The sequence below is a fragment of the Apus apus genome, chromosome 2 (genome assembly GCF_020740795.1).
Source record: "Apus apus isolate bApuApu2 chromosome 2, bApuApu2.pri.cur, whole genome shotgun sequence".
Lineage (NCBI taxonomy): Eukaryota > Metazoa > Chordata > Aves > Apodiformes > Apodidae > Apus > Apus apus.
The window spans coordinates 1,217,208-1,244,717 of record NC_067283.1 but is presented as its reverse complement, the minus strand read 5'-3'; the positions used below and the strand labels follow the sequence as shown (position 1 = coordinate 1,244,717).

Below are 27,510 nucleotides of genomic sequence, written 5' to 3'. Positions count from 1 at the left end.
CCCTTTGAAGGGGGACACATCCAGCCCGTAGATGTCCAAAGCCACTAGGTTTTGTTAATTTTGTGGGGTTTTTTTCATGCAAGGAGTCACCTCCAGCTCTGTGTTTGGTTTCTGGTTCTCCCAAAGCCACCAGGCTGCTGTGAAGTTTCTACCCTGAGGCCAGGCTGGTAGAAAGCTGAGATGCAAAGGGGAGCAGAGAGGAAGTCTCCCACCAAACCAAGAGGGAGATGGAAAGGGACATCTCGTTACAGGTTCAGCACCCAGTACAGCTGACATAGTACTTAGGTTTGTCGTGGTTTGGTGTATTGTCAGTCTCTGAGTTATGGCTGGAGGGAGGTGAAGGGGGCAGTATCAGGTGGGTTAGCTCATTGTGGATTCGTTTCACCTGGCTGTACAAGGTAGATGGTTGTGGTTTGGTAGAGATTTGCAATGTCTGACCTGAGAGGATGAGGGAAAGCACGTGCCCTGAGGCTGTGCAGTGCCTGAGGGCAGCACCGAGTGTGGTGGTGACCTAGAGAGGATGCATGGTGCATGACTTGATGGAAAGTCATTTCACTAACCCCAAAACCAGCTCAGCCACATCAGAGGGGCCTCATCCTGCCCAGCATCTTCCAGGACCAACCACGACTGGCTCAGCCATGTGAAGGGAAGGCTTCCAGAGCATTCTTCTGCCTTCCCTGTTGGCAGGGGAAGGGGACAAGTTGGGTATTTCTTAGGGAGGTGGCAGATGCAAGAAGCACAAGAAAGCTGTAAAAGAAAGGAAGAATCAGATCCATCCCACACCTTCCACATCATAATCTCATCACAGCAGAGCATGGAATGGCATGGACAGAGGGCAATATTCCAGGATGCCAGTTTTGAAACTGATGTTCCCTAATCTTGGTACTGTGGTGTGAGTGCTTCTGTATTTTGCTGTTAATCCCAGTCCCTGGAATCACAGATGTGGAGGTTTTGTCCTTCTGGTTTTCCTTTAGCTTTTCTTTTTTCAGTCCACATATGTCAGCAGTTGAAGCAGGGAAGGATTACTACAGGAGTCACACTAAATGACATTGGTTGAAGTATCACACCTCTTAAACCAGGGTCTCATGTTGTGGCAAGGCTGAATTTTTGCAGGATGCTTCTTCCAACAGGTCAGTGGAAGATCAGTGATGGTCAGTCTTTCTCTTTAAGTGACATTAAGTAGAGATCCTGCTTTAGCAGGGTGGTCTAGTAAGTAGTGCACTGTCTTGAGACTATTGAGGTCCAGGTTGTGTCCATGGCTTGGCCACTCAGGACCTTTGTGGTCTTCTGTGAATTATTTAAACTCCCATCCATCTCAGCTCCAAAAAGAGGTTCTCAGACCATGGAAGTGGTTGTTTCAGCTGGCAGATGACTCAATATTTTGTTACGTGGAGGACCTTTCCTGATTCAGCATTGTGGTTTCCACCGAGCTGGGACCTCCCTTGTGCTAGGAGGTGAGTAAGACCTGGAATTGCCTTTAGAGCTTTTTGATTTTTTTCCCCTCCTGGGTAAATCCAGGTCTCACCATTCCTGAGAACAAACACTCCTGGGAAGCAGCAAACACAAGCTGCCCTGTGGAACCTGTTGGAGAACCTCAACATTTTGCTCCTGAGGTCTTCCCCAAGGACCTAATCACCCCATCCAAAAAAACCCCTTCCCTGAAGGTGACACTGGGTGAGGTTTGTGGCACCTAAGTCTGCAGGCAGACACACCAGCGTGCACGCACGCATGCACACGTGTATGTCTTGGCAGTTCTGACTCCACATCCTTTCAAAAAGAGGCCCTGTGGTTAATCAGAGGAATTAACCACAGGGCCTCCAAAAACGTCCTGCCAGCCAATCAGCAGCCCCTTCCAGAGACCATTGCTGCTACAATGATGTCGTTGTCTGACAGGAACGTGGATCTTTCCGGTTGAATTTCTGAATGAGGCTCAGGGATGCTTTTGTTCAGCTGGGTAGAGTAACACTTCACAACTACCACACGTTACCAAGAATCCTAAACTTGGAGTAGGATTTTTTTTCTTATTATTTATTTATTTTCTTTTCACTGTGGAGGCAAATGTTTTCCAGTTCAAAGAGGATTCCAGCTTGGCAGTGGGAAAAATGGACCAGGATTTGAAGGGAAGGAGCATTTTATTTTTTTCCTTTTCCTTAAATCTCTTGAATCTGCTCACATTGGCTGTTTTAGTGCCTGCTGCCTCAGATATATATATATTTTTATATATCTGCCACAGATATATATATAAATATATATATATAAATAAAAATACTCACACACACACTACATTAATATTGGCAAGAACACCACTCTACCAATGGAAACCGCAAAGAAACATTCACATATCTGGGGGTTCTGATGTAATAGGGCTGAGGTTTCACATTCCAGGACAGCATTTCTAGCCTCAAATCAAAATCAGAGCTGTCATTCAGAGCCCAGAGTTACTAATGTTATTGCAGCCCAGCGGGTGGGGTGAGGGAAAGGCGGGAGGCAGGGGAGGAGGGAGAGAGGAGAAAGATGCTGAATTGGTTTCTTTGGGGTTGATTTCTAATTTCAGACTATGAAGGGAAGTACAGGGCAGGATGGTAGCAGGCATTTTAACCCTTTTTAGGAAGATTTTAAGTAATCCCTGAGTTAAACTGCATGCCCAACACAGGATGAAGAAAAGCATCTCAATAATTAACAAAAAACCCTTACAGTTTCTAAGACCAACTCTAAAATACAGAGGGCCAAGAAAACTAAAAACTGCTACAGGAGTAATTACTCTGAGCTATCCTGTGACAGGACCTTTTCCAATGGGACTTTGGCAAGCTGAAGTTGTGTCTGGATTGGGTAACCACAGTCATAAGCTGCTTGGGATTTAAAATAAAGAAAAATAAATGCAGGTGATTTCTTCTGCTATCCCACAGCCAAAGTATATCCTTTCCAAGTTTGCTGTGGTGGGTTGACACCCCACCAGCCTGGACATCAGTCATTCAGCAATGGTATGGCATAGCCTAAATTTTCCAGTTCCAGCAAAAATCCCAGTTCAGTGGGCATTTTGGTCAAGCAAAAGAGGCCACGTGATCTCTGGATTTGGCTGTAAAGCGCTTTGGGTTCCTTTGGGATGAAAATGCTGCAGAACTCCCAGGGGTGGGATTAACCCAACTCCATCCCTGGCAAAAAGAAAAACAAACCCGACTCCCCTCCGGTGACTAGGAAAGATGGATGCTGCCTTCCAAGCTGCTCTTATGTAAAAGAAAAAAATAATAATAATAATAAAAAAAATGATATCAAGTGTGATTGCTAAAGGTTTCCCAGAGCCAGAGCTGCACACCCCCAGCAGGTCTGGTAGCCTGACTCTGTGCTGCTGCCACGGTTGTGTTACGATGCAGTCGGACGCGTTCTAATGTGACGCTATTTTTTCCATCGTTTGTACTGCAGGAGGTCTTTGATCGCCTCTATTTGATTTATACTGTTGGATACTCCATCTCTCTGGGATCCCTCACAGTTGCTGTCCTTATCCTGGGATACTTCAGGTAGGCGGCTCTGTTTCTACCTAAGCAAGTTGGCGCTAGGCTGGAAAAGCCTCGGGCTTTCCTGAAGGATAAAAGTGGGGTGGCGTGTGCTTCTTCAGCGAGCCACAAGAGGTTGCATCTGGGTTTTGGCTGTGTTAGTGTCACTTAGGTCAAACTTGGGCGATGGTGGGTGGGATGTCTGAACTTCTTCCACCTGCAATGAAGTTTTCTAGACCCTCTTTGTAGCAAACAGGAAGAGAGGCACCTCCAGGAGGAGGTTTGCCTCTCTTGGAAGACTATCTGAGGTTTTCTGTCCCTATCACCCCTGCAGATGATTGCCTTAGATTTAGGTGGCTACTTTTTAGATAGCTAAGGCTTCAGAAGGGAGATTCCATTGTACACCCAAAAATTCATGTGGGACAGAGCAGTTGAGGTGGATCTTAGCCATGTAAAATTTCAGGACTGACTCCTCCAGCTCCCCCACTCCCCCATGCTGCTGCTGTACCTGGGGAGTCAAAAATGATCACTCACTCTCATAACTCTGATTTTATGCTCTCCCTTTCCACCACCCCTGCCATGAGATGTAGGCCCCTAAATAGCATTTTGAACACGTGCTAGCCAGCCCTCAGACCTGGCTGTTGCACCTCCCTGGTGATGTAGAGACCAGGGAAGGGATGAAGGGTCTCACTCACAGTTAGAAGCCTGATCTTTTGGAAACCATATCTGGGGAGCTGCAAGTGGAGCTGGGTGCTGATTCCTCATGCCTTGAGCCCCATATTTGTCTCCCTTTGGTGGCTGGCAGTGACCCAGACAACAGCTGTGGAGGGAAATTCTCCATGCAGCAAACAACCACATGGAATCTGCAGATGAACTCAGCAGCTCCTACTGTGCAAGCTCCAGCTAAGCCCCAGACATGTACCACCGGGAATAAAATGTGTGGCCCTTGGCTCTAAAAGTGCTCAGCCCTCTCTGCAGTGAGCAAAAGGAGCTCAGGGGGATTTGCTTGGATAGCAAAGCATCCCAGTGCTCAAATCTGTGACACACACAAGCCAAAGGAGACAGCAGATCCCTCCTGGAGGGACTTCATACGACATAGTCCCAGAACCCCTCCCTGCCACCACCCTACTGTCCTCTCATCCCTTTCCCTCCTGTTTCATTTCCCACTGGACACTGACAAGGTTGTTAAAATATTTAATGTCCATGTATGCAAGTGTACTTCTGGTTTCAGGAGACACAGTCTGCAGTCAGAGCACATCACTTACAGCCCAGACTACAGAGACAACTGTGCTAGAGCATCTTTGTCCCAGGGATCAAAGCAGCAGGGACCAAGCCAGATTTTTTTTCCCAGATAACACATAGCCCAGGGATTCACTGGTTACATTTCAAATGCAGGGAACAAAGCCCAACTTCATTTATACCTCAGCAGTTCCACTTGGCATCATTTGTATTGCAACAGCACAGGAAACAACTGTTATTACTGTGACAATCTCCCCCAAAAGAGAAAAAAAAAACCAAAAAAACACAGCTATTATTTCTTATTTCCATTATTGGGTCTGGGGATTTGAGAGAGTGTAAACCCATTAACAGACTCATGCATGGCTAGTCAGGCAAAACAGCTATAGAGGACACATGGGGTTCTCAATATGTCAGTTAGCTCCTTCTCCCCAAAGGCAAGATCAGTTTCTAAAACACATCTAGTAGCTCTGGGTTTAACTCATTCACATCTCACCATCCAGCTTTTTCCCCCCCAAAAAAGGATCTTAAAGCGCTTTACAATCAGCATTTGTGGGGTCATTGCTGCCATTGCTGGAGTGGAGCCCAGAAAAGGCTCAGTAGGACCAAGCAAAGGACAGTGGCTTGATGGCAAACAGAGAAAACAGCCCAGCACACTATAGTTACTGCTATAGCTGCTGCTACATTGGGAGGGGGCACAGAGATGAGCAGTTGACAAGAAGTTCTTCAAGGCTTTTAGTGGCCTTTGGAGCCCATTTCCTCTGCACAAAGTGCAGACGAGTGTGAAGTCTTTACATGCAGGGTTTTACCCTGAGAGGGGTAGATTTGTTGGAGGGATGGATTTCAGGCTGAAAGGGACATACACACAGGATCCACACTGTAGTACCAGCAAGTGCTGTGCGTGTGTCCTGGATTCTGCCTGTGCTCCTTGGGCTGCATGCTTGATGCTCTCTCCTTGCCTGTGCACTGAACACCAGGGATGAGGGTGCCCACACCCTGCACATACTACACAGCTGTGCTTGGCTCACTGCACGCACATTGCATGCCAGATGTTCATCCCCTGGATGTCCACTGCATGCTGGGTGCACACTCACTGCAGAGACCCTGCACACTGGCTGTGCACCCACTGCGTTCATCCTGGTGGTGGCCAGATGTGCAGACACTGCACATGTGCTTCATGCTGAATGCACTTCTCACTGCCTCCAGCTGCTCGTGCACTGCACACACAGTGTCCTGCTTGTGCAAACAGTTGCAGACTGGTTGCATGGGTACTGCACACACCCCGCACGTGCACTGCATGCTCAGTGCACTCCAGATTTGCACACACGCAGCATGGACTGCCTATCGCACACCCTCCTCCAGCTGCATGTACACTGCACACACCAGCCTCCAGGTGCAGACTCACTGCCCACTGCATGCAGGCTCACTGCCCAGGCCTGATACAGGCAAAATGCATCCCTGCTTCTTCCCAAGGTTTCCCAGTCAGATATAATGGAGCTTAAACGAGTCGAGGCATGACATTGTCCTAGTACAAAGTCAGCAGCATTCTGTGACCAAACCCCTGGAGTTTAATTCATTCATTTCTTGAATTCATTACTTCATTAAATTAATTTGTTACCAGCCCCATGGGGAAATCACAGAATCACATAATGGTTTGGGTTGGAAAGGGCTTTTAATGGTCATCTAGTTCCACTGTCTCTGCAATGGGCAGGGACACCTCCCAGCAGCCCAGGTTGCTCCAAGCCCCATCCAAAACGCCCTTCAACACTGCCAGGGATGGGGCAGCCACAGCTTCTCTGGGGCCAGGGTCTCACCACCCTGATGGTAAAACAGTTCTTCCTTGTGCAGAGCAGCACTGTCACTAGCACTGCTTCCCTGTGGTGGCACAGTGCTGGTGAGAGGAGCTGGGGCTCTTCAGAAGAAGAGATGACCCAGAGTCTGTCCAACAGTTGGGCTAACCTATTCCAACCCTTCCCTGTCTCCTCCTCCAGGCGTTTGCACTGCACTAGAAACTACATCCACATGCACCTGTTTGTCTCCTTCATGCTGAGAGCCGTGAGCATCTTCGTGAAGGACGCAGTCTTGTACTCTGGGTCAGCTCTGGAGGAGATGGAACGGATCTCAGAGGAAGACTTGAAATCCATCACTGAAGCACCTCCAGCAGATAAATCGCAGTTTGTGAGTATCCCCAGAGCAGCTGGGTCTCCCGGCTTCATTTCTCTGTCCTCTCTTGTTCAACACCTCAGCTCTTTTGGGGGGATTTTCCACCCTACTGAGGAACACTAGCTCTCCCACTTTCCTCATCCTCCATTAGGTCTCCCCATTTCTTCCCAGTCCCTCTCAATCCACTGGCCCAGAGGGATTGCCCAGCCCCACAGCTAAGGAAATTCCCCATGGAATTCAAGGGTAAATTCAAGGTTGAAGTGTTTGTTTCTATCTACAATTACTATTTTCAACATTTCTCTGATGCCACCTAAAGTGTACAGCTGTGGAAAGTCCCCTGGCTTTGCCAGCACAGGGGACATCACTTCTTGCGTTCCACAGTGTGCAGATATCCCACCACAACGTGCACTTGTCTGATTTTCTACCTGAAGCTCCTCTCTCTATGACCCATGGTGACATTATTGTGTTGTAACATCTGTGCCATCAGACTGACAGCCCATACATAGCAAAGCCACACAGATCAACTCATCTTGGGAGGCTCTCAGCCTTGACTCCAGAGCTCTCACCTCTGAAAAAAAAAGACATTTTAGAAGGGACAGTAGAGAGATTATGAACAATCAGAAGAGAAGTTAGAGTTCATCTGCAGAAAAGCAGATGTTTACAAAAGAGACACCTTCATTCAATCTAGTCACCCCAGGTTCCACCTGTGGTCAGCTGGGTCAATATAGTCAACACAGGCAGTTGATTAAAGATTAGTTGGTTCAAGGTTATGATACACCACACCCTAAAATAAAAATTGAAGTGAGGTGAACCCGTCTCCAGAAGTATATGTTTCTTTTCATTGTGTAGAAAGCTCAGTCAGAGACACCACATTGTCCATGTGTTTGGGGGAGATAAAACCCATCCTTAGGTTGCAAAGTTGTCCCCACTTGCTAAAGCTTTCTGCTCTTCTTGTCATAGGTCTCATCACAAATTTGCAGTGGTGGGTTCTAGGTGTGATAGCTCATCATCCATGAATTTTTGAATGCTAGAGAGACAGAAGAGATAGATATTAGTATCGAAGGTCAAGAGTCACCTTCAATGCACACAAATATCTGAGCTAGTTCAAACATCTTAGTGGAGTAGCTCTCACAATGTGGCAATAAACTTTCTGCCTGTGCATTCATTTGGCTTCTCAGGTCTTCCACAGCCTGTGCTGCTACCAGGGACCTGGCCACCAACCCCCCTGCAATAAAAGTCCCCTCCAATGGAATTTTCTCATCTTTCCTTCCACTTTCAGAGATCCATTTCATTAATGTGGTGAGTCTCTGACTGGAGCACTCAGCACACTTCAAAACATTCCCTTTTTGGAAAGAACACACAATGTTTTACTGCACTGTTTTCTGTTTCTCCTTGAGCTGCACCCATTATAGGGAATAATTGGGATAATACACTACATTCTTTGAATATTAGCAATTTTATGGCATTTCCCACTCTGCTGAATTGAAAGGCAAACAAGTGATGAAGGCAACAATTAATGTACTCCCTTTGTTTCCAAGTGAAGTGGAAGCTTTGCAATTATTGTCTGATGCTCCCTGTGTGTGAGTAGATGGTCCTATTTATTTGTTTTTGTAAATACAAAAACTATTATTAAAGCTGGATGGGGGTTTTTAATTCTCTTCCTTCCACTTTAACTAGTTTCACCTGTAAAAGAAAATAGGTGTAAATGTGTCCATATTTCATATAGCTACATATATATGTATATGATATGCACATATTCATTTTGATTGGCAAAGGATCAAAGTAACAACTGGGCCAGAAAAGAATCTGGTTTTATTTACAAGTTGCTTATTGAAATTTTCTGCAAGTCACTCATATTCCTCTCCAAGGAAGGGTCAAAAAGAGATGTGGTGCTGCTGTGGGATGTGTTTAATGGCCAGAAGTTTCTGAGAAATTGGACTATCCAGAGTCCCAGAATTTCCACATGGACAAGAGATGGTTTTAAGGGTCCCTTGGTGCCCATTAACCCCACGTGGCATCATTACTTTGCAGCTTTTCTCTACTAGGGCTGAGAAATGTTGAAACAAGGATGGATTTGCCCCACTCTGTCAGGAGAGCAAAGCATTGTTGGGTCACAGTCAGGGTTTTTCTCTCAAGAAAGCAAAGGGCTGCAGGTCAGTGTGGAGTGAGAGTTCTGCTAATGTACCCCTTTAAAATTGGTGTGTCCTGGAAGTTTCTACTAGGTTTCCCACCTTGAAACTCAGGTCTGTTCTGAAAGTGTCTTGATATTTGGAGGATGATACGAGGGTTGGAGCAGCTCTGTTCTGGAGACAAAGCTGAGAGACTTGAGGTTGTTCAGCCTGGAGAAGAGAAGGCTCCAGGGAGACCTTAGAGCACCTTCCAGTGCCTGAAGGGGCTCCAGGAAAGCTGGGGAGGGACCTGGGACAAGGGCAGGGAGGGATGGGAGCAGAGGGAATGTCTTAAAACTGAAAGAGGGGAGACTTAGATTAGACATGTAGATGTAGACTTAGATTAGACACAACGTAAGGCTGAGGAGAAGCTTTCTTCTCAATTGTCTATCTCTTCTGTTGTACTGATTTCCCCCTTGTAAAAGCTCTCCAATGGAACTCAGCTTATTTTATTTTCCTTTCTCCATCTTGTTTTCCAGCCCATCCTGGCAAATCATGGCTTTAAGTAGAGAAAGAATTTCACACCATGTTCTTGTCTTTCTACAATGATCTTAAAGGTCTTTTCAAACCTTAATGATTCTGTGATTCTCTGATTGCAGGTGGGCTGTAAAGTAGCTGTTACCTTTTTCCTCTACTTCCTGGCAACCAATTACTACTGGATTCTGGTGGAAGGGCTCTATCTCCACAGCCTCATCTTCATGGCATTTTTCTCAGAGAAGAAGTATCTTTGGGGATTCACATTATTTGGCTGGGGTAAGTCATGGCTGCTCCTTACAGTTGATTTAAGAGGCCTGTGGGTGGTAGTCTTTGAAGCAGAGAGTGCATAGATATAAATATTAGGAGAGGGGACAATCAGAGGGACAGTGACTCTTCCAAGGACAGCTCAGCTTTCTTATGAAGCCTTTATCATTTCTAAATTGTGGTATTTTCACAATATGGCACTTCCAGGATCTCTGGAAGATCTGCTCAGGTTTGGAGAGACAGCGTATCTCACCATCCTTCCAGGGTAGCAGATGTGTACACGTGACAGCTGATTTTAGTGAAGTCTCTGAGTGATCCCCAGCTCTGCCAAGGGCCTCCTGCTGAGAAACAGGGGTTGGGCTGGAGGGGTGGAAAGTTGTCTGAGGCTGTGAGTATCTGCTCCTCACGGCAGACCTAAGCTCTGACTTCCTACCTCAGACCTCAGTTGCTTTAAAAAGCTCCTGAGGTTTCACCAGTAGAAACCTGCAATTTGTGGGGAAGCTTTTTTTTTTTTTTTTCCCCTTTTCTTTTAACTCAGAGATCTTTTCCTGGAGTAAGGAGAAAGGGGTGGGATGTGGGTGCAGGAAGGTTGCTCATTAGTAGAAGGCATTGTGGGCACACACATTTCAGATGAGAATGTGCCTTCTGTTCTTTTCTGGCACTAGCTTTGAATTGCAAGGAGTTATGAGGTGTTGGTAGGCTGAGGACAATAAAACAACTGCTCACAGTTGTTTGAAGCTTGTGTACTGTAAGGTAGAACAAGAAATGTATTAGATGATCCTCAAGGACTTAACTAAGAAAAATGGGGTGTAGGTCTACAAAGGAGCTCACAGCGGGAAAAACCTGTTGAGAGGTGCCTAGGGTTACATCTAAACCATATGGCCTGCAACCACTTCCCAGTTTCCAAGTCCAAAATGCACCTGGCCACATCCTGACTGCATTTTAGGACCAGATTAATGTGTGCACCACACCATACCCTGTCCAGAAACCAAACAATGTCTCTAACAGTGGAGCTCTGAGCAAGGATAGAGCAGATTTAAATTTATGGAGGCCTGTGGGAGGTTGTTGTGCTTTATGAGAGCAAGCAAGGGGTTCACTAGCCTGGGGTAGACCAGCCTGCAGGAATCTTTCTAGCTTTCCTCCTTCTCCACTGTGGTGATGGGGGAGAAGGGATCTGCAAGATCCTTACTAACCTCATGTTCAGGTCAGAAACTGCCACATGATAAAGACAGGAGGTGTAAAAGTGACTCCCAAAGTGGGTATCTGTATCTCAGGCCAACTCTAGTTCCAGCCAGCTGGTGGCTTGGGGGGAAAATAAATAAATGAAGAGAGATACTCTGGGGACAGAGTATTTCTTACCTCAGCTGCTGTGAGACAGAAAGGACTTTAGATGTCACCTCTTATTTAAAACAAATGACCAAAAACCAAAACATTAAAAAAAAATAAAACCCAACAAAACCAAAAAAACAAACCACCAAACAAACAACAAAACAAACCCCATCCTCTTTCAAGCCTTCAAGCTACTTAAGATTTTCTTCTCAGAAAATGGCATTAAACTGGACAGAGCAGATTTAAAGAAACAATTCCCCAGAGCAAATGCTAGAAGGAAGAAGTTGAAAAACAATGCCATATGTTTAACAAGAAAAAACAACTTGGTGCTGCTCGTAATGCAGCCAAAGGAAAACAGTCAAACAGGCCTGGGTTCCTTTCATTAATTCTCCCAACCACTGCCAGAGTAGAATCATTTTATCAGAGCAACCACCAAGCTGAAGTCACACCTGTCACAACACCAATCATCTACGCGCTTCCAAAAGTTTGAGGCTGCTCCATTTAAATTCCTCTGGAATGAGAACATAGGATCCCACCAGTTGTATTTGTTTTTGCTTTGTTTTGATTAGCATGATAATGTACACACACGGCCCCGCACCGACGTGTTGCTTTGATAGCTTTTGGGCACTGGAAAGGGCAACCCAATCCAAGACCCACTGGAGTCAGTGGAAAAACTCCAGTTCCCTGCAGTGGGCACTGGATCCTGCCCATACCACAGCAATAAATGACAGGGAATCAGCAATAAATAATTATGACATTCCACGTAGGTACAGAAAAGACAAGTTTGCCCCAAACTGGGGTTGGTTTTATTTATTCTTTTTTTTTTTTTCATGCTTGTGTAACAACAAACAACACTGGATTTATCCTGCCTGGAAATTTCCAAAGTGGGGATAGGGAGTAAAACTCACCCTACAACATTTCCAGACTGCTGAGGAAACCAGAACATATAGTTAGTCTTTGATGTCAGACCCAGAGATTTCTGTCCAGTCTTTTCAATCCACATCCTCAGTGGAACAAGGGAACACTGCTCCATGGAAACCCAGAGTGTCCTTCTTGCAAGGGACACTCTGGTGACAGAAAGGAGCTTGCTCCTTGCCAGCACCCTACAGAAATAAATAAATAATGCCATTATAATGGCATTGGCAACAATAAATTCCCCAGCAGACTTCAAATTCCCTGCAGCTGTTTTATGAAGGAAGTCTAAGAAGCATGACCAATAGCTAGAAAACCCAAGCTGATTCCACTGGCATTTTTCCCTCACACCATGTTAATTCCACCTCTGGCTGGACTGCACTGGCTTTCAGCTATGGTGCAAATGAGGGCTGTAGGGAAACCTGGAAAAGACAAATGGATTGGTGTGTTGTTGCTAGAGGTGCTCAGGTCCAAAAACTCCCATGCTGGTGAGCCCTGCATGCTGATCTAAGCAGAAATGATCCTCGCCTGAACGTGTGTGTACCCAACAGGACAAGAGGCATTGGAGACTATTATTAGCCCTATTTAATATTAGGAAACTGTGACACAGAAGGACTGAAAAAACACATACATTGTTCCTCAGAGAGGTTTTCAAATAGCAGCGAACTGAGACCAACCTTCTCCAGACCTACACAAGGTCTTTATTCATAAGCTTTCTTCTCCTAACAGTCACTTTGCAACGGCCTCCCCTCTTCACAGCTTTGCCACGTGCATGAGAGCCACTTTTCCAACTGCTAGGGGCACGTACACAAGAAAAGCAACAGAGGAGAGCAAGGGGGTTGGGATGGCCACCAGACTTTGCCCAGCTTGAGGTTTGCACTTTTTCCAGCTGATGGGGAGATACCTGACTTTATAGCACCTGCATTGTACACACTGTGTGTATTGACTGGAAATGCACAGCGCATACAATGTGGATTCTGTAGAAGTCACTCGCGGCACCGCTGCCTGGTGGGTTCATCCTGCATCACACCGGTCGTGCTCAGGGGCTGCCTACATGCAAGGGGGAGGACATGCATGGATCCATCCATGCCTGCACCTGTCTGTGCTCATGGACACCCAGGAGATCACAGGCTTTACAGAAACTCACTTTCTTTTCCCTGGTGGGTTGGCCAGATGCATGGAACCATGTATGGCTTCCTATTGATGGAGCTGCATCCTCTCGGGTATCTTGCTGTTTGTGGATGTCTTTGGATGTCAAACTTCAAGGGCCTGAGTCCTAATTTTCTGATTGGTTTCTCTCCAAACAAGGAGCACTCATAGTGCCCAGCAGAGGGGATTGTCAGCCTTGGGTCATCACAGACCAGGACTTTCACGTGTACACAGTAGAAAGTCAGTCATAGAGTCACAGAGTCGTCAGGGTTGGAAGGGACCTCTGAAGATCATCTAGTCCAACCGCCCTACTAGAGCAGGATCACCTACAGTAGATAACACAGGAACACATCCAGATCTACTGCAGGTGATCACCCTCTGAAAGGTGGTGGCAAAGCTAAGCCTTCACACTCTTTAAGTTGAAAGGCTGCCTACCAGAGGAGGAGATTATTGAACTCTAGGAGCTGCCTGAGAGCCCGAACTCTTCATGGTACATTGACACATTGACATAGAGAGAATGTAAAAATGGAGCAGAGGAAAGTGAGGGGGGGGGGATTCATACCACATTTGTAGAACATTTATGATTGCTCACATCACAAAAAAAAATAAAAAATCAGAAGATGCAGAAATACAAAAATAGCAATAAAACTGGTGCCAGGAATTCACTTGGTGTGTTCTGCAAAAAATGTCAGGGATCCTTTTCCTAAGCTTGCCTGAACAGAATGAGGCAACAGTGCACAGGGCACAATAAATCCACACAGAGGCATTTTTTTAGGTATAATTATTTTCTGCTGTATATTTGATTGTCGTTAGGAACCTTGAACACAGCACAAGAACAGGATGAATGGGAACAGTGTCTTTTCTGAAGTACAGAGCAGGCTAGAGAGGAACAAGTACGTGTCAGACACAAGCAGATCTCTGAAACAATCCATATTTCAAGCTTCACAATAGAGGGTCAACACCTCCCCTCTCTCAGGCAGGCAGCAGGCATCTCTGCCTCTCAATGCAGCCAGTTTCTCATACAACCTGGAACATCCCCAATGATATCAGCAAACTTCTATGCCTTTAATCCTGGGGTAGCTCAGCCAGTAGCTCAGAGCACACACGTATTTTTCATAGATAGCTGGTTAGCAGGGAGGAGGAAATAGATGGTGTTCATTACAATAAATCATTGTCTTCTCCAAGCCCTCAGCTTCAGCAGGCTCAAGGGTTCAGAGTGCAATAAGGATTTTCTTTCCAACACCAGCCATGGTAGGGGATGGTAAAGCAGGGAGCAGTCCTTCTAAATGTATCTTTGTGGGCAGTGCTGCTGGGCTGGTCCTGAGGGAGACTCTGAGTTTCATTATTTATGCTTTCTTATGTTACCGTGGCCTTTAAAGGTTCCAGCCAAGATAACAGCCCTGTTGTCCATGTGTGTAGGAAGCAGGCGTCCCTGCTCCACAGCCCAGCTCAGGAAAGCCTCCATGCTCAGGAAAGCCTTCAAGCACTTTAATGAGACTTAAATGCATGCTGAAAGTTAAGCGTGTGCTTATGCACGCTGAGCTCCAATGGGCTTAGGCTGGGAACAGCATATTTACAGTCATCAGTGATAAATGTCGCCTTTATTTATATTTTAATTAATTTTTTTTTCACCTGAAAGGGGCTATTCTTCTGGAATTTGTGGAAGCTACTGTGGATTTGATCCTGCCTTTTAAGGGAAGCCAGTAGGGGACTCAGTTGTACAAATATAGCAGAACTGGACCATACAAAAAAAAATAAATAGAATATTCCAATTAGGTATTGATGATTCTTTTACTTTTCACAGGGAAAAGATAGTGCCCAGTGTAACTGTGCTGACATAAGGATGGTCCATTTGGGAGTGAACCTTGGGCTAGAGTATTTTGCAAGCATTACCCTAAATTCTACCACTTTTCTGCTTCATGCAGCAAGTTTCTCACACTTCACAGAGGTTCTAATCCAGCCAGCCCTGTGCTGGGGGAAATGGTCCAGCCCTGAGTCCAGATTCACCTTTCCTTGACATCAGGGAAAGGGAACAAATACCCTGGGAAAGGTGTGCTGCAGGAAACCCTTCCTGGTTCAAATTGAATGAGTTGGCTTGAGCAGGTGTCAGTCACCCAGGTTCAATCCCTACAGGCTGTGTATCTACAGTGTAGTGCTAGAGGACAAGCATAGGATGATTTATCCTGTCAAGTCCATGACCAATCTCCATCCCAGACCCCCTGGGCATCTTTCAAACATAGCTGAGGAGGTGCTTAAGCCTGGACAATGCCTGGCTGGCAACTTGGAAAAGCAAGCTGCCCTGTTTTGAAAGTCAGGAGAGTTCAGTAGGGTGGACATGTCCTAGCCATGACACTTGTCTTCCAGAAAATAATTCCTGACACTGTTTTTAGCATTTGGACTACAAAAGAGATGTGAGACCAAGATCAGGCTTTCCTAGTCTAAATTCATAGAATCATGGAATGGTTTAGGTTGGAAGAGACCTTAAAGATCATTTAGTTCCAACTCCAATGCCATGGGCATGGACAGCTCCCACCAGACCACATTGCTCCAAGCCCTTGAACACTTGCCTAAATATTAAAAAACTCCTTCTTCCACCCTCCTCAAGCTTGTTCCACTTGCATTTATAATATCAGAGCCTCTAGTCCCTCTACTCAGCCTGCCTGACCTGTGTTTTTTTTCAGGACTCCCTGCTGTATTTGTTACAGCGTGGGCCAGCGTGAGAGCCACTCTAGCCGACACGGAGTAAGTCTCATCAGATCTTCTTTCCTCCCTTTTATGTGTGATGGTTTCTTGGGAGCTTTTGGCTCCCCAAGGGTGACTTTGTGGGTGAATCAAAAGTTAAAAAGGAACCAGGCAAATCCAGAAGTGATTTCTATTTGAAGTTAGGAAACTTCTGGGGAAGGTTTTGGCAGGGTTTTTTATGCCCTGGGTTTTCTTTCTTTCGTTGTAGAGAATTTCATCCACTTGAACCCCTGCAGCTGTTACCCCTGAGGTTCAAGGGGAATATTTCACAGCTAGACAGGGACAGGACAGTGGTCTTTTACATCCAAAATGACTGGGAATGAAGTTTGGAGATAGCAGGTTCAGCAGAGTCAAAGGAGACGATCTGGCACTGGTGAGGTGGTGAAGCTGTAACTCCAGGAGGTGTGGATGCCAGTGTGGCCTTAGGTTTTAAAAGAATTTGTACAACTTCATGGAAGATAAATTTCTCCAGAAGTATTAAATGCTCAGTAAAGTTCTGGCTCAGGAAACCATGGTGAATGGCAGATTGTTGGAAGAATACTCTAGAAAAATACCATTACCTACTTGCCTGTTCCAGGTTAAATATCAGCTTCTTGCTACTGTCAGGAACAAGATATGGATCAACTGCTTCTTTGGTCCCACACTGCCACCTTCATGGCCTCATATTTTTACAATATTCCATAGCATCCAATGTTCAAACCCTAATACAATCACATTTTCCCCAAGAAAAATGAAGGGGCCTGACCACACAATGGGTTTTATCCATCAGCAATGGGGGATCCCCAGACAGCTTTCCAAAAGCCTTTACCTTGGAGGACAGTGCTTTCCAAATGGGATTTCAGCTCCAGCCTTGGAAGGACAGAGCAGCAGAGCTACTGAAGTGTGACACATCTGCATTGGCTCAGGCTCATGGTCACAGAGACTTTCAGTCAGCACCAGTGGTTTGTCTGCCCCTGCCTCTCTTTCTCCTTGAATAACTGCCTGGGCAGAATTCGGCCTCTAAAATGAAAACTGCAGCTGCCATGTGGGGGCTGTCTGGCTCAGATAAAGAAAAGCTTGTGGCACTTCAATGTCCATGGTTGGAGAGAATTCAAACAGAGCAATTCACACTGAGTGACCTTATTCAATGGCTGCTGGAAGCACCTGGGAGAAAACAGTGTTCAGCCCCTTGTTAACAGACTAATGCCTGTAGCCCAACGTCCACACCACCAACAGTTTGCCCTCCCAGTCCTCACCTAGATAAGGGCTGAAGATGAAAAGGAGATAAAGACTTTCACAGGACATGGCTGGGTCTCACTGCAGGGCTGATGGAAGCGCAGGAGTCAAATGTAGAACCACAGTATTGTCACCATCACTGTGTCTTCACACAGGACCTGTCCCCAAGCCAAGTTGTGCAGGTTTATTCCAAGGGTTAGTATTAGGCTGTTTGCACCTCTCTTGTTTTCATGAAAGCTGGATGACTTTTAGTGTAGCTTTCCTTCTGGGAAGGAGGTGAAAAAGGAGTGGAAAGGTATGGGTTGTCCCCAGAAGGGACTAGTCTTGCTGATGGTGGAAAGACCTGTTCCACCAAACAGAGAGGATAAGTTTAAATGTGTTTAATAATTATTTTAGTTCTGAATAGTGTAACAGCAGCAGAAGAGCTATTTTCAAGCCGTGCTGAATGAAGGCAGGGTCAGAGGTAGGTCCCTTCACTAGAGTTAGGCCCTTCCAGTGCACCAGGCTTTGGAGGAACCTGTCCTTCCAGGGTGGATTTATCCAACGAGATACTTAACTCTGTTGCTCTTTGTAACAAATAATTTCCTAATGAGATGTCAATCTCTTCTCAGGTGTTGGGACTTGAGTGCTGGCAATTTAAAATGGATTATTCAGGTGCCCATCCTGGCAGCTATCGTGGTGAGTACCGGCTGATTGTGGGGAGTGGGAGGCAGAGCCTTGGGTCACTGCAGGCTCAGTGCAAAGAGTTGAGCCAAGCTGCCCTACTCTTATCACCCTTTTAACACAGTTTGTGCCTTAAAGGTGTGGAGCTTCTGTATATCTAGTCTAAGGGCCTTATATTTGACCTGCCTGTAAGTTTGATAGATGCATATGGTAGAGGAGTTTATGAGCAGCTTTAAGTTTTGTTTATGAGATAAAAATTACACAGGAGTTAAGACCCTAAAATCATTAATAAAACACTTTCAAGTTGGTATTTCCAACCCATGAGATACTAGAAACCCTCAGGGGTCATAATACTTTGTCACCAGGCACCTTACATGGGCTCCATAGCTAGACCAGACCTTTTCTCTGGGCATGCTTCTGTGTCATTAGAGTGTTTCAGACCTACCTTTCTGAGCTAATAAAAGCTTGGGATACCTCAGAGGTGGGGATGAAAGTTAAACCATCCCATCTATGATCCAGCATGCTGGTAGTCATTGACACAAGCTCACTTCAGCCCCCACCCAGCAGCCAGAGGGGACAGAAGGAATATAGGTGACATTATCCAGATACAGAAATGAGCTCTCCCAAGCTGGAGAGGTCACTGAAAGATGATATTATCTGCACAAGGGGAATTCAGTGGGTGACTATGTGCTTGCTTGAGCAGAGTTCTCATAAGCTAGAGAACCTTCTTTCACAGTTCTCATTAATATCCCCCTTTCCTCCCTCCATGATTCTCCATCACTCCATCATCTGCTGGTTAGATGAGTGCATGCAAAAGAGTTTTTCCACTCCTTCACATCCTATTCCCCTTTACATTCACCTATGAGTAGCTGGGTGCAGTCAGTAAGGATCTCCCTATAGTCTTCAGAAGGTTTTCCATCAAGCTCTATATACTTCCTTCTGGCTTACAAATCAGGAGGCCTTGGAAGATGGTTAGTGTGGGTGAGAAGAAAATCAGAATATCTGCATATAAACAGCAGGAAAGTTTCTGAAGTGAATATGTTCATAAGTGCAACTAGGTGAGCTGCTTTGGACTTGGGGTCAGGGCTTATTTTCTTCATCAGAATTTCCTTTTGGTGGAAATTCTCCACCTGGCTTTAGCAATTAGTTCTGCACCTTGGAAGAAACGAATCACCAAGCCCACACCGTGGTCATTGGAAACCAAAGAGTAGGATGGAGAAGAAAGTTCAGATAGTTCACCTATGTGAATGCCAGCAACCTCATTGCATTTAATGTAAGGTCCAATTAGCAGAGGAGAAAGAGCTCAATTGAGACTCATCCTTGTAAAAATAATGTTTCTCCATGAGGTTCTGCTGTGCTTGTACCCTGTCTATTTGCAAATGTAGCTATTTATCATGCAAAAATATTCTGTGGGTTGTTTCTGTTTAATTTCTGTGGGCTCATATTGTTCACTTGGCTGCCTTTTCAGTTCCCACACTGGCTGGTAAGATGTTGCTGGACCAAGTCATACATTTTCTGGATGTTCTTGCAGAGAATTTGAGGGCTGAGGAGCTTAAAACCCTTCCACTCTCCTGCTAGTTTTGAAGTTACTCAGTTGTCTGGATTTCTTTTAAAACTCAGCACACATTTCAGGAAGTTATAGGAGTTCCCTCTTGACAATGATAAGGTTGGACATCTTCAATTAAGCTGACAAATGTGCAGAGCAAGATTCCACTTCTGAGCCTTTGAAGTTAGAAAAACTCATATGGGAAACAAAGCCTGGCTTTCCCCCCACACCCCCCTTTCAGATTGGTTGCCAATGAAAATGAGTTCTGTGTCCCCAGGCTGTGTGCTTCTCTGTCCATCCATCTGTCCATCCCTCCCTTATAACTTTTGTGCCAGTCAGTAAATTCCAACCAAATGTAACGAAGGGAATGGGGCTGCATGGATGTTACATTCCCACAAACCTCCTGAAAATAGTCAAACAGATACAGGAGAGAAATTCTACTCCTGGCCCTCCAAGGAAAAGGGTGTAATAGGACCTTACCCCCTTTTTAACACAGAGCAGAGCTGTTCAAAAGGAACTTGCACCTCGTTAAAGGAGAAAGAATCCAACCACAGAAGACAAAGCCATAGCAAACCAAGCCGTGTTCCTGCAGCAGCTCAGGGAACTACTTGTTTTAACAGTGAGGATAATTAACCGTTGGAACAATTTACCAATGGTTGTGGTAGGATCTCCGTCATGGAAACACTGAAGCCCAGATCTGCTCTAGCTCAAACAAAAATGAATACAAGGAGGTCTTATGGGCTGAGTTTTGCAGGAGATCAAACTAGAGGCTCACAATGGCCCCGTTCTGGCATAAAGCTATGAGCCTGTGTGTGGCATGGTGGTTTGTTTCCTTGCAATGCTGCTATACTGGCATCTGAGAAGCCAAGTGACTGTTGCAAGCCTCCAGAGAAACCCATAGGCACCAGTGTTAGCCCAGCAATGTGGACTGGAATAGGCTGCCCAGGGAGGTGGTTGAATCACCATCCCTGGAGGTGTTAGAGAGATGTGTAAGTGTGGTGCTTAGGAACATGGTTTAAGCATTGTAATGTTCTTTTAATGGTTGGACTTGATGATCTTAAAGGTCTTTTCCAACCCGAACAATCCCATGATTCTGCCCAGTGCAGAAGGTTACACAACTGTTCTGCTTTTGGCCTTGCCATAGTCTGAGGAATGGCTTTGTCTCAGGCAGCAGCAGGTGTCATGCCAGCCCTAGTGAAACCAGTATCTGAGGAGCAACGAAAAGCTGGGAATCCCTCAGACATCTCTTAATATTTTTCTCTGTTAAGTGGCATCATAGTCATGAGATGTTGTCATTACCTTTTGCTGCCATTGGTTGACACCAGCAGGTTCCTGTAGGACTGGATTAGCTTGGCTGAGCAGCTGGCCACAAGGTGGGCTCATAGATGTGGCTCCCTGCATAGGAAGCAGACATTATTTCCTCACTGTCCTCATTTGGTCCATACCTAATACATTCCCAGAAGCAGAGTTAGCAGTAGATATACAACAGGTTTACAGTTATATTGCCCTTCCACATTCTTGATCTGTCATCTCCAGTTAGGTCAGCTCTGTGTCCCCATCATGGTGCACTCTGCTTGCTCTGCTTCCCTTTTGCACATGGGAATATGGAAAGGCATCCTACTAATGCTTCTCTTAGCCTGAGGAGATCTTAATCTCAGGTGGGTCCCAAGAGACAAATATAATTTGATTTTTCTTTGCTCCCTTGACCCCAAACTAAGTTTGAGAGGTTATGAAGGCATGAGAAGTACTGGTATCACTGTATGGAGTTTTTAAAGGCAATTATGAGAAAAATACTGACTTGTCTGTAGCTCATGCCTCAAAATGCCTGGTGAGCACTGCCTTGTATATTGATATCACAGGCAGTTGCTGGACAGGTTGGCTCAGTTGTAGGTGTTTCTGTGTGAGGTGCCCAGACTCTGACAGAGAAAATCATTCCCTTCTCTCTCTCAGTCATCCAGGTTAAACACAGCTGATCAAATCCCACCAAGTTTTAGGTCTTTCCTGTGGAGCTCATCCCTTCCACAGCACAAGGTCTCCCAGGAGGAGCTTCATACACAGCACGACCAGGTCACTGTGTGCCACAGCCCCTTAACTCATCTTGGGGAAAGGATTGATTAAACACCACTAGCACGGTCTTGATCTTATTTAACAGTTGTTCTTTCCTTGTTGTGCTTTTCCCCCCACCTCTTCCAGGTAAATTTTATTCTTTTTATCAACATTATCAGAGTCCTAGCAACCAAGCTACGAGAGACGAATGCAGGGAGGTGTGACTCAAGGCAACAGTACAGGTGAGTCATACCCTCTCCACTTTTTGGGAGATGTCAAAGAGCCTGTTATACATCCTTGACCACAGAGGGAGCCCAGGGTGACTAGTTCATGGTGTCTACACTGGAGACACCTAAAATAAGGTGAGAAGAATGTCATCTCCCAAGTCTGGTAATACAGAGTGAATCAACAGCAGTTTAAACATCTCCTAAACCCTTTAAATACAACCTGTGGGACCTGCCTTGTAGGTTAAAGAGAGGAATTCAGTCTCTTCAGCCAGCTTGGCAGTGACTGTGCTGGCCTTGAACCAAGGGCACAAAAATAAAAGCATTGCTTATGCTGTTGAAGCCCCTAAAACTTGTACCAATTTATTTATTTCTTTTTTATTTCCCTCCTGTGCTTTGTAAAACTTGGTCTATTTGTTCAGTTTGCCCTTCAGCGGGTGTTTCAGCACTTTTGCTGAAATGAAGAAATACTCCTGACTAGTTACTGGCAATCTGGGCTTTCCTTGTTTGTTTTGTTTTCCTTTGTCCTGCCAGCTCTTCTCTCCTGATAGTTTAGGATATTTGTAGCACAGTCAAAACTGGACAGAAAAAGCAGATTGCTGAGACACCTCAGCTGCTTGAGAGCTCCCGAGGCTTCTCATAATCTCCTGAGCTGGACTGAGCAGCATGACACATGCAGAGGGGGAAGAGCAGAATGATTTGGGCTGCAAACCATGAGCTCATTGCTGCCATCTCACTCTCCAAACACAAGACGTTTCATTTGAAGCAGGAATGAGATTTGGCAGGAAAACACCTCTCCATTTTTCTCTGCTGCCCTGTCAGGGCTCTGATTTATCTATTTGTTTATTTCTCCCTGGCTGAAGCTTGCTATTAATTATGGTTTGGATGGGGCCTTCTCCTTTTAATGTGTGAAACTCCCTTGGTGGTTTCCAGTTGCTGGACAGAGGAGGTATCAGGTCTTTCTGGTAGTGGTGTCTGCCCTTCTCAATAATTGCCTGCACTTGGTGACTTGTTGTAACTCTTGGCAGAAGGTTTAATCCTTCAATTAGCATCACTTCCAGGCAAGGCTGGTTCCCTCAGGAGCAAACCCAGCCAAGTACTTGGGGTTGTATTGTACTTCCCCCCAGCCCCCAACTTTGGTGTTAGGTAAGATGGAGCTGCTACTTTAAATTCAGGTGACACTGAAGTCCAAAGCACCTCCTAAGAGTCTTCACCTCCTGCTTACCCCATAATGGACCATCCTCCTCCCCTTGATATCTAGAACAATTCTGCTCCCAGATACTCTTACCTCTCCACCAGCCCTGCTCTTTGCACAAGAGGCACAGACCCAAGGTGGACCTTCATATCTTGTTTCAATAAGCAGGAAAAATCGCAGAGTAGTTGAGGTTGGAAGAGGCCTCTGGAGCTCATCTAGTCCAATTCCCCCTTACTCAAACAGTGTCAGCTACTGTAGGTTGTGTAAGGACCACGTCCAGTTGTAAGCTGAAGCAGAACCAGTCTGGACAAGGGGATTTAGTGCCAGTCAGGGGCTGAGGGTTGGAAGGAACAGCATGCATGTCTTCTCGGTCACCTTTCCACCTTCTACACAGGATACTGACCCAAAGCTGGGGATAGTTTGAGGCTGAAAAAGGCATTTCAGTGTCTTCATCTCCAGTACCTACAGCAGCATCACATGGTGGCATGCATGCAGAGAGGGTTAGACCAGCACATAAAGACATGCTGGAGAACAGGCCGGGTTGTGTCACATGCCATAAGAGAAGTGAGAGTTTGAAATGTCAGGTGAACAAAGGGTGTAAGGTGGCCAAGCCTATCCAAGGAGACATGCGAGCAAGAAAGAAATTACATCCAAGGTATGAGGTGGAGGAGCCTGGCAGGGAGGTTCATTCCATCCACTAATTTCTTCCATGTCTTTCTCTTTCCTTATTGCTGCAGGAAGCTGCTGAAATCTACCCTCGTCCTTATGCCTCTGTTTGGTGTTCACTATATTGTTTTCATGGCTATGCCATATACAGACGTGTCAGGGATTCTTTGGCAAGTTCAAATGCACTATGAAATGCTGTTCAACTCTTTCCAGGTATTGTCACAGTCAAACTATGGGGCAAACCATGAGAATTTCAAAAGGGACAGGAGGGAAATCAGAGTGCAAGGTGTTGTCTTTGGAAGCAGGGCTGTTTTTTAAACACAGGAGATTCCATTCACAAAGTGATTTGACAGCAGATTTACTATCAAGTATGGTTTTTATTTGCCAAACAACCTATAAAAGCTCCATGTGTCCAACAAAAAATGTTCTTGTTGAAAGATAACTTGCCCCACAAGATTAATTCCTTTAGATCTAGACATAAGCTGGTAGAGATCCACAGAGACATGTTGTTTCACTTGAGCTTCCTATTTGCTGGTCCCAAGCTGTCTTTCAGTCCTGTGAATGGATTCCTCAGGTCTACATTTGGGCAAAAGGTGGGGTCAGTTACAGGACTGGTCCTGTGTGAGACACAGCAGCAAGAATGCACATTTCTCTACAAGCAGAGCAGTATTTGGTCATCACTGTGCACCCTTCCCTGAGAGATTAACTTTTGGCTCTCCATGTTGCTACCTATCATCATGGCTGACCAGCAGAGATGATGAAAGGTGGACAATGATTCTGGCCAGAGGACAATTTAGAGAAACTGTAGGGAGATGGGGACCAAGCTTGCACTTAGGTGCTTCCACAGTTCCTACTGGGTGCAGATGGTATAAAATAGTGGGTGACTTCAGCAAGACCCTGGTAAATTATTGACCGACAAAAAGATGTGCATGGTTTGCTCACATCTGAATTCCTTTGCTGATTCTACTCAAACAGTTCTGCCCACACATGGGCTGCCCCACTTGCAACCAGGGCTGGAAAAGTCCCATCGGGACCATCTTTCACCCTCCCATCCTGCTGCACAATCAGCAGCGTGTGAAACACTGGAAATGGTTATCAAATAACATAGAATCATAGAATGATTTGGGTTGGAAGAGACCTAAAAGATCATCTTGCACTGCCACGGGCAGGGACACGTCCCACTAGACCAGGTTGCTCCACGCCCCAGGCCCCAACCTGCCCTTGAACACTTCCAGGGATGGAAGTGCTCTTGAAAAATGTCACTCCTGAGCTTTTCTGAGACCCCATTCAGGCACTGGAAGGTGCTCTAAGGCCTCCCTGGAACCTTCACTACTCGAGGCTGAACACCCCAGCTCTCCCAGCCTGGCTCCAGAGCAGAGCTGCTCCAGCCCTCCCAGCATCTCCGAGGCCTCCTCTGGCCTCTCTCCAACAGCTCCATGTCCTCCTTGTGTTGGGGACTCCAGAGCTGTTCCCAGCCCTGCAGGGGGGTCTCATGAGAGCAGAGTAGAGGAGGAAAATATCCTCCCTCAACCTGTCATGCTGCTTTTGATGCAGCCCAGATGTTCATAAACTTCTGGCAGTGAGGGACACCCCACCACCTTCCCTGGCACCTCTCAACATCTCAGAAACTTTGCAAAACATCTGCCAGTGAAAATAGACCTTTTAACTAAACCATGACCCAGAGGGTTTATATAGCTGCCTGCATTCTCAACTCTGCAGGGAAATGGCTGGTTTTACCTCTCTCTCAGGTGCTACTGAATATTACAAGGGTTTTATGCACATTATATCCAGCACATTATTAATGTAAGTGATTTCAGGGGGGACACAGGAACACTGGGCACCACCATCAGGCAAGAGATGCCCACATGTAGCAAGATTAACATTAATATGTTGTTTCTTCTTCCTCCTAGGGATTTTTTGTTGCCATCATATACTGTTTTTGCAATGGAGAGGTAAGTCACCAGCTTCATTATTTCCTTCCTTTGTTAGGTTGGCTCCACACAGAGATGATACAAGAGATACACGTCAATTTATCCCCACTTATTCTTGAGACACAATCCTGTTTTGCACTCAGGGAAAGATCTGTCAGTCCACGTTACAGAAAGTTCATGCCCCCATTTTTGATCATGGAAGACATCCAGGTCAACATGTCACCAAGAAATGAGCTACTGGAAGTAGCTAATGCAGAAAAATCTACAATTTTTCTTTCTTTTCCCAGCAGAAGCACTGTTCAGTGCTGCTTCATTTCAGACCTGTGGCAAGAAGAGAAGTGGGTTGATAGAGTAGCTGCCTAACCAGCAAGCTCTTTTGATTGTCCTTTTCTTTCTTCTGTTTTCAGAGTGATATGCTCTAAATGTCCTTTTTTTCCCTTAATTCCTTCTATGACTTGAAACTAAGATACTAGATGGTCAGTGGACGCACATTGGAGCAGAACAGGGCTACTTTCATGGCCCAGTATAAGGCCCCTTAGGCCTAAGTTTTGGATTTTAAGGGGAAATGCAACTACAGATTTGTTGCTTATGTTCTGCAGCATAAAACCAAGATGGGGAATTGATCTCATCTTAACTCCAGTCATCTAAAAGTGGGATGCTAGGTCTAAAGTAGTCAGCTAACTGCTTTGTAGAGGAAACTTGAGGCACTTCCAAACATGGTTCATCCCACTTATGCTTGATGCTCATGGTATATTGAGATGACTGTCTCCTGGGTGTGCTCCTCACTATCCCTTAACCCTTGGAAAGAGTTAACTCACATTTTCAGTTCAATGTTTCAGCCATTCAAGCCTCCCAGTGTCAAATATTTCATTTGGAAAGGGCAGATTTAATGTGAATTTGCTGCTCCTTCCCATTTCACACTCCTCGCCCATTCTCTCTGTGGGTAACACCTCTTTCTGGTGACCCTCTGCCCCTCTCTCCTCTCACTTTTTTTTTCCCCTTTTTCTTCAGGTCCAAGCAGAAATAAAGAAATCATGGAGCAGGTGGACGTTAGCACTTGACTTTAAAAGAAAAGCACGAAGTGGGAGCACAACCTACAGTTATGGACCAATGGTTTCCCACACCAGCATCACAAATGTAGCCACAAGAGGGGCACTTGCCCTCCATCTCAACACAAGACTTATACCAGGGACGCTCAATGGACACCGGAATTTGCCAGGTTATGTAAAAAATGGCTCCATTTCTGAAAACTCCATGCCTTCTTCTGGACCAGAGCAGTACAACAAAGATGAGGAGTACCTGAATGGCTCTGGGCTTTACGATGGAGACAGACCCACAGTACTTGTTGAAGAAGAAAGAGAGACAGTGATGTAAAGAGAGAAGGAGGGGGGAAAAAAAGATGAAGGATGAAAAAGGTTCCTGGAGAGCATTTAGTGGGCAAAAGAATATCAGGCCACGCATCGGATGCCAAGCGTTTCCATACAGTTTCTCTGTTCTGTGGAACAAGAGGTTAAGTTATATGGGAAAAAAAAGAAAAGTGAGCCACCAATGTGGCCAGCTGTTGATCACATACATATGCTCAGTGACCTGAGTCTCCCTGGTGTCACCAGAGGCAGGGCTATCCAGACCTTGCCACCTGCTGAACAACAGAGATACTGAGAGTTTGTGAAGGAGGATTGGAAAGCTGCACGTGGTCCTAGGACCTCCTGCAGAGTGTGGGCAGCCAAGGAGGATGGGAGTCTCAGCCAGAAAAACAAGAGTCTGGCAGGGAGTGTATAGTGCCATCTTCTTGCAAGGGTACAAGGCACCCTGGGCATCAGCATCTTCAGATTAGTTTGCTCTTTCCCTGTAAAGTCTGCCTGGTAAAACACACAACACTGACCAAGACCCCTTGGGTAGCAAGCCAGAAACCAGTGCAATTTTAGGGTGGAAAATGTGGTTATCAGAATGTGTGACGTTTTTGTCCTTCCAGATGCAGCAGTGGAGAGGGGCCCACCAAGAGGGTTGAGGCAGGCTGGAGGACTTGCAGGTCTTGGGTATGTGTGCCTGTGTGTGCATGTGCCTAAAACCAGTTCAGAGGGTAGCTAACTCAA

The 27,510-nt window shown here is 45.8% G+C and overlaps 1 protein-coding gene across 1 annotated transcript in view; it reads left to right on the top strand.

Annotated features, from left to right (window-relative positions):
- The window catches only part of PTH1R (parathyroid hormone 1 receptor), a 119,844-nt gene extending 92,697 nt beyond the window's left edge, over positions 1–27,147 (top strand). Inside the window, exons 5-13 of the mRNA XM_051609964.1 lie at positions 3,421–3,515; positions 6,719–6,905; positions 9,658–9,811; positions 15,871–15,931; positions 17,758–17,824; positions 21,549–21,643; positions 23,558–23,699; positions 25,397–25,438; positions 26,429–27,147. Coding sequence (XP_051465924.1) covers positions 3,421–3,515; positions 6,719–6,905; positions 9,658–9,811; positions 15,871–15,931; positions 17,758–17,824; positions 21,549–21,643; positions 23,558–23,699; positions 25,397–25,438; positions 26,429–26,791 — 1,206 coding nt within the window. The 3' untranslated portion in view covers positions 26,792–27,147. The remainder of the gene's footprint in view (positions 1–3,420; positions 3,516–6,718; positions 6,906–9,657; positions 9,812–15,870; positions 15,932–17,757; positions 17,825–21,548; positions 21,644–23,557; positions 23,700–25,396; positions 25,439–26,428) is intronic.
- Positions 27,148–27,510: the final 363 nt, after the last annotated feature.